The sequence below is a fragment of the Poromitra crassiceps genome, assembly GCF_964638095.1.
Source record: "Poromitra crassiceps genome assembly, chromosome: 16".
Taxonomy (NCBI): Eukaryota; Metazoa; Chordata; class Actinopteri; order Beryciformes; family Melamphaidae; genus Poromitra; species Poromitra crassiceps.
The window spans coordinates 38,033,473-38,048,744 of record NC_139645.1 but is presented as its reverse complement, the minus strand read 5'-3'; the positions used below and the strand labels follow the sequence as shown (position 1 = coordinate 38,048,744).

The following is a 15,272-nucleotide window of genomic DNA, read 5'->3' as shown; positions in this document are numbered from 1 at the left end:
GCATCAAGGCTTTCAGGCTTTGAACCCGTAACACAAGCATCAAGGCTTTCAGGCTTTAAACCTGTAACACAAGCGTCAAGGCTTTCAGGCTTTAAACCTGTAACACAAGCATCAAGGCTTTCAGGCTTTGAACCCGTAACACAAGCATCAAGGCTTTCAGGCTTTAAACCTGTAACACAAGCGTCAAGGCTTTCAGGCTTTAAACCTGTAACACAAGCGTCAAGGCTTTCAGGCTTTGAACCTGTAACACAAGCATCAAGGCTTTCAGGCTTTAAACCTGTAACACAAGCGTCAAGGCTTTCAGGCTGTGAACCTGTAACACAAGCGTCAAGGCTTTCAGGCTTTGAACCTGTAACACAAGCATCAAGGCTTTCAGGCTTTAAACCTGTAACACAAGCATCAAGGCTTTCAGGCTTTAAACCTGTAACACAAGCGTCAAGGCTTTCAGGCTTTAAACCTGTAACACAAGCATCAAGGCTTTCAGGCTTTAAACCTGTAACACAAGCATCAAGGCTTTCAGGCTTTGAACCTGTAACACAAGCATCAAGGCTTTCAGGCTTTAAACCTGTAACACAAGCATCAAGGCTTTCAGGCTTTAAACCTGTAACACAAGCATCAAGGCTTTCAGGCTTTAAACCTGTAACACAAGCATCAAGGCTTTCAGGCTTTGAACCTGTTACACAAGCATCAAGGCTTTCAGGCTTTAAACCTGTAACACAAGCATCAAGGCTTTCAGGCTTTGAACCTGTAACACAAGCATCAAGGCTTTCAGGCTTTGAACCTGTAACACAAGCGTCAAGGCTTTCAGGCTGTGAACCTGTAACACAAGCATCAAGGCTTTCAGGCTTTGAACCTGTAACACAAGCATCAAGGCTTTCAGGCGTTGAACCTGTAACACAAGCATCAAGGCTTTCAGGCTTTGAACCTGTAACACAAGCATCAAGGCTTTCAGGCGTTGAACCTGTAACACAAGCGTCAAGGCTTTCAGGCTTTGAACCTGTAAGGCTGGTTTCACACCGGCGACCCAAGCCTTGCCTATGCCTTGCCTTTACCCACGCTTTTTAATAGGCGTCCGTTTTAGTCAACGAGGCTGTGTACACCGGACGCCTGAGCGTGAACCCTGCGTGTACCCACGCCTTGCCTGTGCCTTGCCGATTTTATCGAATAGGCGAGAGTTCTATTTTCACGCCGACAAGGCGCGTGCAGGCAGGCTTTTCTGTCAAGCCATGAAAGAAAAACGCGACAATATCCGTGGGAACTGGCAAAGTCAACTGAATTTCAAAATAAAATTGAGTTTCTACAACAGTATTGAGCAGAGCGAGAGAGAGATTGACGGGTGGCTATCACGTGGGGCTTTCTCCCTGTCGGCAAACAAATCTTCATGAGAGAGAATAGCGACCGAAGAAGCAAGATGGACAATGTTGTTGTGCCAGCACATATTCTTGCAAGATCACCTCTCTAAAATGTCCGACTATAGTCAGACCTGGTTATACATATCCAGCATCAATAGAACATTAAATATATCCGATTTATTTTACCTAGAGGCTACCCATGACAATTCTGGACAACACGTGAAAAAATACAGTCGGGAGAGAGGAGAGGCGCTTGTGACTCGGCTCCAGGTTCGGCGTGCAAAAGGCGTGCGGTGTGATCGCAAAAGCGTGTAACAGGTTCACGCCCAGCTCGGCGTAGGCGTGGGTTGAGGCAAGGCAAGGCGTAGGTTGTCTGTGTGAATGAAGCGTAACACAAGCGTCAAGGTTTTCAGGCTTTGAACCTGTAACACAAGCGTCAAGGTTTTCAGGCTTTGAACCTGTAACACAAGCGTCAAGGCTTTCAGGCTTTGAACCTGTAACACAAGCATCAAGGCTTTCAGGCTTTGAACCTGTAACACAAGCATCAAGGCTTTCAGGCTTTGAACCTGTAACACAAGCATCAAGGCTTTCAGGCTTTGAACCTGTAACACAAGCATCAAGGCTTTCAGGCTTTAAACCTGTAACACAAGCATCAAGGCTTTCAGGCTTTGAACCTGTAACACAAGCATCAAGGCTTTCAGGCTTTGAACCTGTAACACAAGCATCAAGGCTTTCAGGCTTTGAACCTGTAACACAAGCATCAAGGCTTTCAGGCTTTGAACCTGTAACACAAGCGTCAAGGTTTTCAGGCTTTGAACCTGTAACACAAGCATCAAGGCTTTCAGGCTTTGAACCTGTAACACAAGCATCAAGGTTTTCAGGCTTTGAACCTGTAACACAAGCATCAAGGCTTTCAGGCTTTGAACCTGTAACACAAGCGTCAAGGCTTTCAGGCTTTAAACCTGTAACACAAGCGTCAAGGTTTTCAGGCTTTGAACCTGTAACACAAGCATCAAGGCTTTCAGGCTTTAAACCTGTAACACAAGCATCAAGGCTTTCAGGCTTTAAACCTGTAACACAAGCGTCAAGGCTTTCAGGCTTTGAACCTGTAACACAAGCGTCAAGGCTTTCAGGCTTTAAACCTGTAACACAAGCGTCAAGGTTTTCAGGCTTTGAACCTGTAACACAAGCGTCAAGGTTTTCAGGCTTTGAACCTGTAACACAAGCATCAAGGCTTTCAGGCTTTGAACCTGTAACACAAGCATCAAGGTTTTCAGGCTTTGAACCTGTAACACAAGCATCAAGGCTTTCAGGCTTTGAACCTGTAACACAAGCATCAAGGCTTTCAGGCTTTGAACCTGTAACACAAGCATCAAGGCTTTCAGGCTTTGAACCTGTAACACAAGCATCAAGGCTTTCAGGCTTTGAACCTGTAACACAAGCGTCAAGGCTTTCAGGCTTTGAACCTGTAACACAAGCATCAAGGCTTTCAGGCTTTGAACCTGTAACACAAGCATCAAGGCTTTCAGGCTTTGAACCTGTAACACAAGCATCAAGGCTTTCAGGCTTTGAACCTGTAACACAAGCATCAAGGCTTTCAGGCTGTGAACCTGTAACACAAGCATCAAGGCTTTCAGGCTTTGAACCTGTAACACAAGCGTCAAGGCTTTTAGGCTTTGAACCTGTAACACAAGCATCAAGGCTTTCAGGCGTTGAACCTGTAACACAAGCGTCAAGGCTTTCAGGCTTTGAACCTGTAACACAAGCGTCAAGGCTTTCAGGGTTTAAACCTGTAACACAAGCGTCAAGGCTTTCAGGCTTTAAACCTGTAACACAAGCATCAAGGCTTTCAGGCTTTGAACCTGTAACACAAGCATCAAGGCTTTCAGGCTTTGAACCTGTAACACAGGTATCAAGGCTTTCAGGCTTTGAACCTGTAACACAAGCGTCAAGGCTTTCAGGCTTTAAACCTGTAACACAAGCGTCAAGGCTTTCAGGCTTTAAACCTGTAACACAAGCATCAAGGCTTTCAGGCGTTGAACCTGTAACACAAGCGTCAAGGCTTTCAGGCTTTGAACCTGTAACACAAGCGTCAAGGCTTTCAGGCTTTAAACCCGTAACACAAGCATCAAGGCTTTCAGGCTTTAAACCTGTAACACAAGCATCAAGGCTTTCAGGCTTTGAACCTGTAACACAAGCATCAAGGCTTTCAGGCTTTGAACCCGTAACACAAGCATCAAGGCTTTCAGGCTTTAAACCTGTAACACAAGCGTCAAGGCTTTCAGGCTTTAAACCTGTAACACAAGCATCAAGGCTTTCAGGCTTTGAACCCGTAACACAAGCATCAAGGCGTTCAGGCTTTAAACCTGTAACACAAGCGTCAAGGCTTTCAGGCTTTAAACCTGTAACACAAGCATCAAGGCTTTCAGGCTTTGAACCTGTAACACAAGCATCAAGGCTTTCAGGCTTTGAACCTGTAACACAAGCATCAAGGCTTTCAGGCTTTGAACCTGTAACACAAGCATCAAGGCTTTCAGGCTTTGAACCTGTAACACAAGCGTCAAGGTTTTCAGGCTTTGAACCTGTAACACAAGCATCAAGGCTTTCAGGCTTTGAACCTGTAACACAAGCATCAAGGTTTTCAGGCTTTGAACCTGTAACACAAGCATCAAGGCTTTCAGGCTTTGAACCTGTAACACAAGCGTCAAGGCTTTCAGGCTTTAAACCTGTAACACAAGCGTCAAGGTTTTCAGGCTTTGAACCTGTAACACAAGCATCAAGGCTTTCAGGCTTTAAACCTGTAACACAAGCATCAAGGCTTTCAGGCTTTAAACCTGTAACACAAGCGTCAAGGCTTTCAGGCTTTGAACCTGTAACACAAGCGTCAAGGCTTTCAGGCTTTAAACCTGTAACACAAGCATCAAGGTTTTCAGGCTTTGAACCTGTAACACAAGCGTCAAGGTTTTCAGGCTTTGAACCTGTAACACAAGCATCAAGGCTTTCAGGCTTTGAACCTGTAACACAAGCATCAAGGTTTTCAGGCTTTGAACCTGTAACACAAGCATCAAGGCTTTCAGGCTTTGAACCTGTAACACAAGCATCAAGGCTTTCAGGCTTTGAACCTGTAACACAAGCATCAAGGCTTTCAGGCTTTGAACCTGTAACACAAGCATCAAGGCTTTCAGGCTTTGAACCTGTAACACAAGCGTCAAGGCTTTCAGGCTTTGAACCTGTAACACAAGCATCAAGGCTTTCAGGCTTTGAACCTGTAACACAAGCATCAAGGCTTTCAGGCTTTGAACCTGTAACACAAGCATCAAGGCTTTCAGGCTTTGAACCTGTAACACAAGCATCAAGGCTTTCAGGCTGTGAACCTGTAACACAAGCACCAAGGCTTTCAGGCTTTGAACCTGTAACACAAGCGTCAAGGCTTTTAGGCTTTGAACCTGTAACACAAGCATCAAGGCTTTCAGGCGTTGAACCTGTAACACAAGCGTCAAGGCTTTCAGGCTTTGAACCTGTAACACAAGCGTCAAGGCTTTCAGGGTTTAAACCTGTAACACAAGCGTCAAGGCTTTCAGGCTTTAAACCTGTAACACAAGCATCAAGGCTTTCAGGCTTTGAACCTGTAACACAAGCATCAAGGCTTTCAGGCTTTGAACCTGTAACACAGGTATCAAGGCTTTCAGGCTTTGAACCTGTAACACAAGCGTCAAGGCTTTCAGGCTTTAAACCTGTAACACAAGCGTCAAGGCTTTCAGGCTTTAAACCTGTAACACAAGCATCAAGGCTTTCAGGCGTTGAACCTGTAACACAAGCGTCAAGGCTTTCAGGCTTTAAACCTGTAACACAAGCGTCAAGGCTTTCAGGCTTTGAACCTGTAACACAGGTATCAAGGCTTTCAGGCTTTGAACCTGTAACACAAGCATCAAGGCTTTCAGGCGTTGAACCTGTAACACAAGCGTCAAGGCTTTCAGGCTTTGAACCTGTAACACAAGCGTCAAGGCTTTCAGGCTTTAAACCTGTAACACAAGCGTCAAGGCTTTCAGGCTTTAAACCTGTAACACAGGTATCAAGGCTTTCAGGCTGTGAACCTGTAACACAAGCATCAAGGCTTTCAGGCTGTGAACCTGTAACACAAGCATCAAGGCTTTCAGGCTTTGAACCTGTAACACAAGCGTCAAGGCTTTCAGGCTTTGAACCTGTAACACAAGCATCAAGGCTTTCAGGATGTGAACCTGTAACACAAGCGTCAAGGCTTTCAGGCTTTGAACCTGTAACACAAGCATCAAGGCTTTCAGGCTTTGAACCTGTAACACAAGCATCAAGGTTTTCAGGCTTTGAACCTGTAACACAAGCATCAAGGCTTTCAGGCTTTAAACCTGTAACACAGGTATCAAGGCTTTCAGGCTTTGAACCTGTAACACAAGCATCAAGGCTTTCAGGCGTTGAACCTGTAACACAAGCATCAAGGCTTTCAGGCTTTGAACCTGTAACACAAGCATCAAGGCTTTCAGGCTTTGAACCTGTAACACAAGCATCAAGGCTTTCAGGCTTTGAACCTGTAACACAAGCGTCAAGGCTTTCAGGCTTTGAACCTGTAACACAAGCATCAAGGCTTTCAGGCTTTGAACCTGTAACACAAGCGTCAAGGCTTTCAGGCTTTGAACCTGTAACACAAGCATCAAGGCTTTCAGGCTTTAAACCTGTAACACAAGCATCAAGGCTTTCAGGCTTTGAACCTGTAACACAAGCATCAAGGCTTTCAGGCTTTAAACCTGTAACACAAGCATCAAGGCTTTCAGGCTGTGAACCTGTAACACAAGCGTCAAGGTTTTCAGGCTTTAAACCTGTAACACAAGCATCAAGGCTTTCAGGCTTTGAACCTGTAACACAAGCATCAAGGCTTTCAGGCTTTAAACCTGTAACACAAGCATCAAGGCTTTCAGGCTTTGAACCTGTAACACAAGCATCAAGGCTTTCAGGCTTTGAACCTGTAACACAAGCATCAAGGCTTTCAGGCTTTAAACCTGTAACACAAGCATCAAGGCTTTCAGGCTTTGAACCTGTAACACAAGCATCAAGGCTTTCAGGCTTTGAACCTGTAACACAAGCATCAAGGCTTTCAGGCTTTGAACTTGTAACACAAGCGTCAAGGCTTTCAGGCTTTGAACCTGTAACACAAGCATCAAGGCTTTCAGGCTTTGAACCTGTAACACAAGCATCAAGGCTTTCAGGCTTTGAACCTGTAACACAAGCATCAAGGCTTTCAGGCTTTGAACCTGTAACACAAGCATCAAGGCTTTCAGGCTTTGAACCTGTAACACAAGCATCAAGGCTTTCAGGCTTTGAACCTGTAACACAAGCATCAAGGCTTTCAGGCTTTAAACCTGTAACACAAGCATCAAGGCTTTCAGGCTTTGAACCTGTAACACAAGCATCAAGGCTTTCAGGCTTTGAACCTGTAACACAAGCATCAAGGCTTTCAGGCTTTGAACCTGTAACACAAGCATCAAGGCTTTCAGGCTTTGCTTTGAGTATTTCACCAGCGTGGAAATCAGGTACATATAAATGTCAGGAAACACGATTCCTGGCCACATTTCAACATCCATGGAGCACTGGCTCTTTGGTAAGTTGTAACGATCTCTGTCAAGTACAACTGCCTTTAATTGAAGCAGACAATGTAATGACTTGTTTTACTCCCAGTTTCCCCTCATAAAGGCAGTCATGCAGGCTGTTTTGCCACTCAGTCTGACTGAGGGGGCATATTACCCAGTGAGAAAATGACATCTATTGAAGCTCTGTCATTACTGCTTGAGCAGCAGCCTGGTTGGCACTGAGGAGGAGGAGGAGGTGGAACAATCCTCTGAAACGTCTCATTCAAACTTTTTTAATTGCAAATGACGTGAAGTAGACAGTGTGCAGCAGGAAGTAGACAGTGTGCAGCAGGAAGTAGACAGTGTGTAGCAGGAAGTAGACAGTGTGCAGCAGGAAGTAGACAGTGTGTAGCAGGAAGTAGACAGTGTGCAGCAGGAAGTAGACAGGGGTGCAGCAGGAAGTAGACAGTGTGCAGCAGGAAGTAGACAGTGTGCAGCAGGAAGTAGACAGTGTGTAGCAGGAAGTAGACAGTGTGCAGCAGGAAGTAGACAGTGTGTAGCAGGAAGTAGACAGTGTGCAGCAGGAAGTAGACAGTGTGTAGCAGGAAGTAGACAGTGTGCAGCAGGAAGTAGACAGTGTGTAGCAGGAAGTAGACAGTGTGCAGCAGGAAGTAGACAGTGTGCAGCAGGAAGTAGACAGTGTGCAGCAGGAAGTAGACAGTGTGCAGCAGGAAGTAGACAGTGTGTAGCAGGAAGTAGACAGTGTGCAGCAGGAAGTAGACAGTGTGTAGCAGGAAGTAGACAGTGCGTAGCAGGAAGTAGACAGTGTGCAGCAGGAAGTAGACAGTGTGCAGCAGGAAGTAGACAGTGTGCAGCAGGAAGTAGACAGTGTTCAGGAGTGCTTAGTTTCACTTGAATCGGCCCTCGCTCTTCTCCTACGCACCTGACGCTTTGGCTGTGCAAAAGCTCGACTTTTCAGAGATCAAAATGAGCAAGAAGAAGAGAGTCCAATGCTTCTTCTTCTGCCAGCTGTGCAGCCAAGAAACAGAGGACTGAAACTCCCTCTGGATCAAATACATATTGGCATTGCACTCAGTAACACAAGAGGTTATTCTTGGGTACAGGCTGATTTTCCTGTTTCAATTTATGGATGACATGCTGCTCTATGGGCTGAATAGATTATATGAAACCCATTCAAAACCCATTGAGAATCATGGTGGTCAAGCTCAAAACAAGGATGTTTTAACAAGGCTGTTTTTCAGAATGCATCGTCGTCATCTCTGCCACACGATCCAGGCAACTCTTAACCCATTGATACCTGATGCAGCATTTGCGTGTATATCCCTCATTTGTGTGTGTATCCCTTTAAGACCGCGAATCGCGGTCTTAAAGGGATACACACACAAATGCTGCATCAGGTATCAATGGGTTAATGCAGACTGAACTCAACAGTTGTTTGACTGTTATTAAAATGGACGTACACTCAGTTTAGGCCCTCACAGCCAGTTTGTGAATGTGTCCAAAGCAGGCAAATATCAGGAGCATCATCTTACCAACATAACCTAGGACATTGTCATTTTATCTGAGAAGGCTCAGTCCTTAGGTCTGTCTCCAAAATGAGCACTTCTCTCTAGTCTTTGTTGACAGAAATTATGGGTAAGAAATATCTCGTCACTCGCAAATCATTTCTAACACACATACGCACGCACACACACACACACACGCATGCACATGCACACGCACACACACACACACACACACACACACACAGACAGGAAGGCAGGATTGAGGTAGCAGCTGCTGACACAGATAAGAGCACTACTCAAACCTGCAGGATTATACAGGTTCTGTTTATTTGAAATAGCTGTTATGGCGAAGCCTGCAAATTCATACGGTGTAATGGATGTGATTGAAGTACAATACTGAGGTCAAAACATGCCAAAGTAAAATTACTAACAAGAAAATATGAAATATGATGGAACTGCTGTACTCACTCCGTCCTTTTTATCCCTCCCTAGCGCCCCGTTGAGGAAATCCATGGCAACGTCCTCGTTCTCGTCGAGCCATTGAATGACAAATGCCTCGAACCACCTAGAAAAGACAAGCCTGGCTCAAATCACAGTTGTAAATAATTCATAGCATTTGTTTGATCCAGTTGGAGCACGATGAGGAGAATTCAGATGCCAGGTTCACCACACAAAAAGTCTCAGAAAATAAGTATCTAATAGTTTTTTGTGTGCCTGTCTCAATGTGCAGGCAGTATTTACATTATAGATAAGTTCCATCAATGTGGCACCGACAGTAAGTATGCGAAAACAAACCATAAAAAAGGACTGTCAAATTCGAGGTGACCCAGGTACTTATTATGGTATGTATTATGTAAGCACTTTTGATTTTTCTCCTCTTCATTAGCAGGGCCAGGCTATAACGCAGCCTGTCACCGCTGCTTGAGAAAGGTACCATTATAATTTAGCCCCAGTTTCCTCCCGAACACAATGATTTGTTTGGGAAGGAAATTAAGCTAAATTATAGTGTTATTGTTGCATTGGGCCAGTGTTTATAATTAATGCATTTATCATCACAAGATATCCTATTAAGACCAACCGCAGCGGTTGGTTATAGAGGCTTTTTACTTACAGTATGTATAACTTACAGGGGAAACACTGCATTTCACTCAGATCAATACCAACTGATCTTATATCATTGATTCTCAAAAAGGCCACTGTAAAGAAAGCCTCATAGGCCTCTGGGTGGTTCTGGCTGCATTTCGGTGACGACATTGATATCAGGTTTCAGTCTGTTGACAGATTTGACTGGGAGGCTCAGACAGAGGACAGCAGAGGAGAGGACAGGCCAGGACAGATGAGTCGGGCCAGGAAGTACAGTTGTTAGTGGAATAATAATGCGGTTCCCTCGGCTTCACGTTGCCATTTCCTTGTTTAATGCAGCATCTGAGCCTGTCCTCAGAGTAACCAGTGTCCCCCACATAACTGCTTTGTACTTTGGCTGAGGGCGTCCGCTGCAGGGACGGAAGCTCATAAATAAGAGCAAGAGGGGATGAGAAACAGAGAGAAAGAAAGAAACATTTTCTGTTTGTGTCCGCGCGCGCGCGTCTGTGTGTGTGTGTGTGTGTGTGTCTGTGTGTGCGTGCGTGTGTGTGTGTGTGTCTCCAGAAGAATCAATCCTTTCTGGAGGTGGTGTTTAAGTGACAGTGTTTGGGAGGGGAGACAAGACATTACTCTGATAGACTGGCAGGTCGGATGAGAGAGGACATTGTATTTCCTGTCTGCATGACATGTGTTGCAGCTACGCCTGCTTTGCATGTGCCATGGATAAACAGGTATAAAAACACACACAAAAACAAATAAACAAATAAACACTTGCAGGGTTCAAACTAGCTTCCTCATCCAAGCCACACATGTGATGGTCAGCTGGGGACACACTAGAGAGGATTAGCGGGCAGATATTTTCACCACATTTGCCTATCATGACAACGTAGGGGAAATCCCCATCACACTTTAAAAAAAATATATTTATATGTATTTTTATATACGTATGCGCTTATGTGTGTGTCACGACCACGCATGTGTGTGTACAGTATGTGTGTGTGAGTGTGTGTGTGTGTGTGTGTACAGTATGTGTGAGTGTGTGTGGGAGAGTGAAGATAAGAGGACACTTACAGAGAATACTCAGGTGGAACATCCTTGAAGGCTGGCAGATCACGGACATACTCATTATGGAACCATTTGACTTTGAAGTGGAGATTCATGTACTCAGTACTTTTGCATAGACGGTGCTTTTCATGCTCTGTAATGCAGATTAAACATAAGAAGCAAACGTGTTAGCATGTACACACACACACACATACAAACATGTTAGCATGTACATATACACATACAAACATGTTAGCATGTACATACACACACACACACACACACACACACACACACACACACACACACACACACACACACACACACACACACACACTACACACACAGTCCTTGAAAAGTCTGTAATCCTTAGACACATTATTGTGGCCACAGACAAACGGACAGACACAGACACAGACACAGACACACACACGGACACAGACACACACACAGACAGACACAGACACAGACACAGACACACACACGGACAGACACAGACACAGACACAGACGCACACAAACACAAACGTGCACGCACGCATCTGTGGCATCATAATGTGGCATCTTTAAAGGGCTGAATCCTGCACAGCCTTCAGCAGTCAAACAATGTTTAAAGAAAGCCCAGGCGCTGAATAAAGCCAGCGCCCTTCAAAAAGGAGAAGATGTCTACAAACAACTTGAAAGTGAAATGAGTTGGAATTCCCTGACAGCTGAGTCAATGAGTCATTTAGTCCACATCACTGGAGACATCTCACAACAATGAGACATTTCCATGGGGTCCCCTTGAAGGAGAGGAGAGGAGAGAACGAGAGAGAGGGTGGATATGAGAAGAGAACCACAGGGGTCAGACTGGTGATCAGTGATGCTGTGGTCAATAAAGAGGCGGCTCATCATTAAGAAGTTGAGAAAAGCAGGGATTTCTACTTTCTCACACTTTTAACACTGAGATGATGTGATTAAAGCTTTATATCAGATGACATCCTGCAGAGGAGCCAAAGATACAGTAGAAGATAGAAGAACATAGAGGAGAGCACTGAAGTGGAGGAGCTACCACGGGGGCGAGACAGGAGATTTGTGGGAGAAGTGGTAATACAATTGAAATAAGATGGAAGTGGGACATGGGAGTGAGACCCAGGAGACAGCATCTAGATTGGACGCTCGCTAGTTTGAATGCCTCCACCATATGGGGAAATGTGAGCTCTCAAGTCAATCAATAAGCATGTAGCAAAGGACTCCACCCCCTCTTACTCCCGTGGAGCTGCAACAGTCCAAGACAGCCGCCATACTGTGCACAGGGTGTGTGTGTGTGTGTGTGTGTGTGTGTGTGTGTGTGTGTGTGTGTGTGTGTGTGTGTGTGTGTGTGTGTGTGTGCAGAGACGCTCGCGTGTGTGCATGCGTGCATGGAAAACCCTGCCTTTGCAGCTACTCCCTCAGGCGAGTGCTGTAAATAAGAAGACCTAAAAGTCTTCTTTTTTTTTTACTGTGGGAGAAACTGATGGGTTTTTGTGATGATAGAAGAGAGAATAAAAACGGAGGGGGAGCAGAGATCCATCTGCTGTAAAGACAAAAATAAAGCTAAAGACCAGTGAGCACACAAACATTAAATATAAAAATGGGACTAAAGGCTATAACAAACGCAGCAAAGTGAAAATAACATGGATAATTTAGAGAAACAGGAGACAGAAGTGAGGCATTTTCAAGAGTATTCACCTTATTCAGAAGAGACCGTCTGGCTTGAGAGACTAACAGGAAGCGTAACTACAATCGGAGGTTCCGATTGTAGTTACGCTTCCTGTGACTCATAAACCTAGTCTGACTCATAATGTGAGTCAAACTAGGTTTGACCAGGTGAGTCAGACTAGTTTGACCAGATAAAACAGCCGGCGTTTTGAACAGGAAGTTGCGATACAATGGGTCAAGTGGGCGGGGCTACATAAGGTGAATAGGAGTGAGATTTAAATGTTACAACAGCTGCTTCAAAATGCTAACGCTAACACACACACACACACACTAGGGTGACCAGACATCCCCGATTTTCGGGGACAGTCCCCGATTTCGGTGCTCTGTCCCCGGCTGGAGCTGTCCCCGAAAATGTCCCCGATTTTGGCCACAAAGTCAAATAATAATACTGGCAAGAAACTCGATAACAGAGCATTTGCGGCACCACAAAAGCCTGTCGTTGTGCACGTTGTGCAAAGTGCTGCCTGTGTGTGACAGAGTAGATCACAGAGTAGATGTTCTCCCTCTGCCCGTGCCGTGGTTTTCCCAGGACCCAGCCGCACGCAACTGAAGCCCCAGAGGTGACGAACGAGAGGCGGGGTCTGCTTGCTGCTTTTGCTACCGTCCTTGTTTACCGGACCCCATTCAGCGGGTTATCCATCCCAGTTGTTTTGAATAATTAAAAGTACAGTAAAACTACCTGGTAAGTAAGTGCAGTAACTAACTCAAAACGTTTTTGCAGAGAAGTCAGTAACGTTTGTATATACACCAAACTCCATTGAAAAAAATGTCAATTTTTAACATGATTGGCGATGGATCATTGTTATCTATAGTCAATAGCCTACTGTTCACTAAATTGGCCTTCAGCCATCAAAACTTTGATAACCCCTGGTTTAAATTAACACAATTATGGTCATATTTATCTCTAGATTACAATTTTAATCATTAAAATGGCCTTTTAGTATTAACATGATTTTTTTAATTATTTTGTCAGTATTTAATATTAAATTAGCAGTTAATATGGTCATGTGGCCATTGAATACTTGAAACTGGTGAGCGACACCCTAAACTCAAGGAAAGTGTTTATTGAGGTAATAAATCACTACTGTAATGTTTTTGTTTTGTGGAAATAAATGATCCACCAGTTGGTGAGGTCAAAGAGAGAAGTTGTCCCTATCTATGTTCCTGCCACTCTACACAATACACCAGCCTATTTCCCATGAATTACCTAGGCCGTCTAATTTGTGGTAAAATGTGCCAGATAACTAGTAACCATTGTAAACTGCTTATTTTTCAATTGTTTCAAAATCACAAAGTTCTTTATAGATCTAGCCTCTTACTTTTGCTCTCAAAGTGCACCAGATTGATGCATTTTACTGTCAAATGTACACAATTTTCTAAAAGCACAGTTCCCCCTGGGCCCCCCTAGCGGACCAGAAAATGTCCCAGAGTTTCATTTGAGAAATCTGGTCACCTTAACACAAACACACACACACACACACACACGGTAGGCACACACACACAGACAACATCAAAGACACTTTTAAATCCATGCCTCGCCGTTAAGCCCTAATCCTTATAAGAACCTGGATGCTTCCTCTCGCCTGCCATCTCCTCTCTAAGCCCTGAGGGAAATATTTACATATCATTACCATATTTACCTGTGGATAATAATGTATTCAATCTCACAATGCAGTATTTTGCACATTAGAATGTACAGTAGATTCTGAGGGTTCTGTTGGATTAGTCACTTCAGATCATTTCACCCTGCTTGGAGTTGAAGGAGACTATACACTTATAGCACCGTAACAGGGAATTGTATTCTAGTTGTAATGACAAGGCCAGGACTTGGTAAGTAATAAGTAATAACCTTTTAACTGTCTCTGAGCTGCAGTTTAGTGTTAGGATTTAGGTTCCAGCATCTAACCCTATGGAACTGTGTGAGGAGACCACTGTCCTCACAGTGTCCCAGGACAAGACCCAGGTTAAAGAACTGACCCAGGAACAGGCCATGTGTCACTCAGAAATGCAGAAACCGCACAGCAATGAACGCTGAGCAACAAAGATGTTTCATCGATTACCACTTAAAAAATCTCATCAGGGGCCGGTTGCACCAACTGGTATTAACTATGCCTGGTCGTAACTCCTACGTCGGTCTTAGTTAAGACCAGTCTTTAGAGTGGATTTACGCCTGTTGCACCAACACGGCTTACGTCTGGTCTTAACTACGCTGGTCGTAGCAATGCGTGTTCATGTGAATTGCCGGGGAATGCACCCTGATTGGATGATGTGTGCCTCGCGACCTGCTTGGAGCGCACTGTGCCACTACGCTGTCTCAGCCACTACTGCAACACCCTCCCTCCTCCCACCCTCCCTCGCTCCGGGGGAAAAATGGCGGCGATTGAGCCAGACAGACAGTCTGAATGAAATTGAATGTAACGTTCCCAATTCTATGTATGAAATTCTAAAAAAATGAACGGCAACATTTGGGAAGGCTAAGCCACACAACTAGTTAGTTATAACATCGTGCTTCAAAGATGGAGAACTGGCTGTGTTACGACGATGACGGTAAGGAGTCAAAAAGGTCTCCGCGGAGACAGGCAGGCTCTACGCCTCCTCCTGACCAGGCGTAACTCTTACGCCTGGGCGTAGTGAAAATAAGGCTTAAGCCGTCTTGGTGCAACCGGCGTAGCTGTTAGGTCGTAAAGTTACGACCAACTTAGCTTAAGACTAGTGTAAGACCAGTCGGTGCAACTGGCCCCAGATGAAAAACAGAATTTTTGAGTTGTTGAGCAGTGTGTGGATATGTAAATACAGCTGTTTCAACCGCAACGTAGGGGTTGTTGTTGTTGTTGTTGTTACATTTTGATAGACATCTCTTAGCCTCAGAAGCTACACTATAGGGCATTGTTTTTTGGGCAATGTTCTGCCTCTCCTGCCTGTTAGTCATGT

General features: G+C 44.7%; 1 protein-coding gene across 1 annotated transcript in view; it reads right to left on the bottom strand.

Annotated features, from left to right (window-relative positions):
• unc13c (unc-13 homolog C (C. elegans)) overlaps nt 1–15,272 on the bottom strand; it is a gene marked incomplete at both ends in the record, with an annotated part of 213,091 nt that overhangs the window by 59,206 nt on the left and 138,613 nt on the right. Inside the window, 2 exons of the mRNA XM_083652576.1 lie at nt 8,944–9,040; nt 10,630–10,756. Of these exons, the coding sequence (XP_083508702.1) occupies nt 8,944–9,040; nt 10,630–10,756 (224 nt within the window). The remainder of the gene's footprint in view (nt 1–8,943; nt 9,041–10,629; nt 10,757–15,272) is intronic.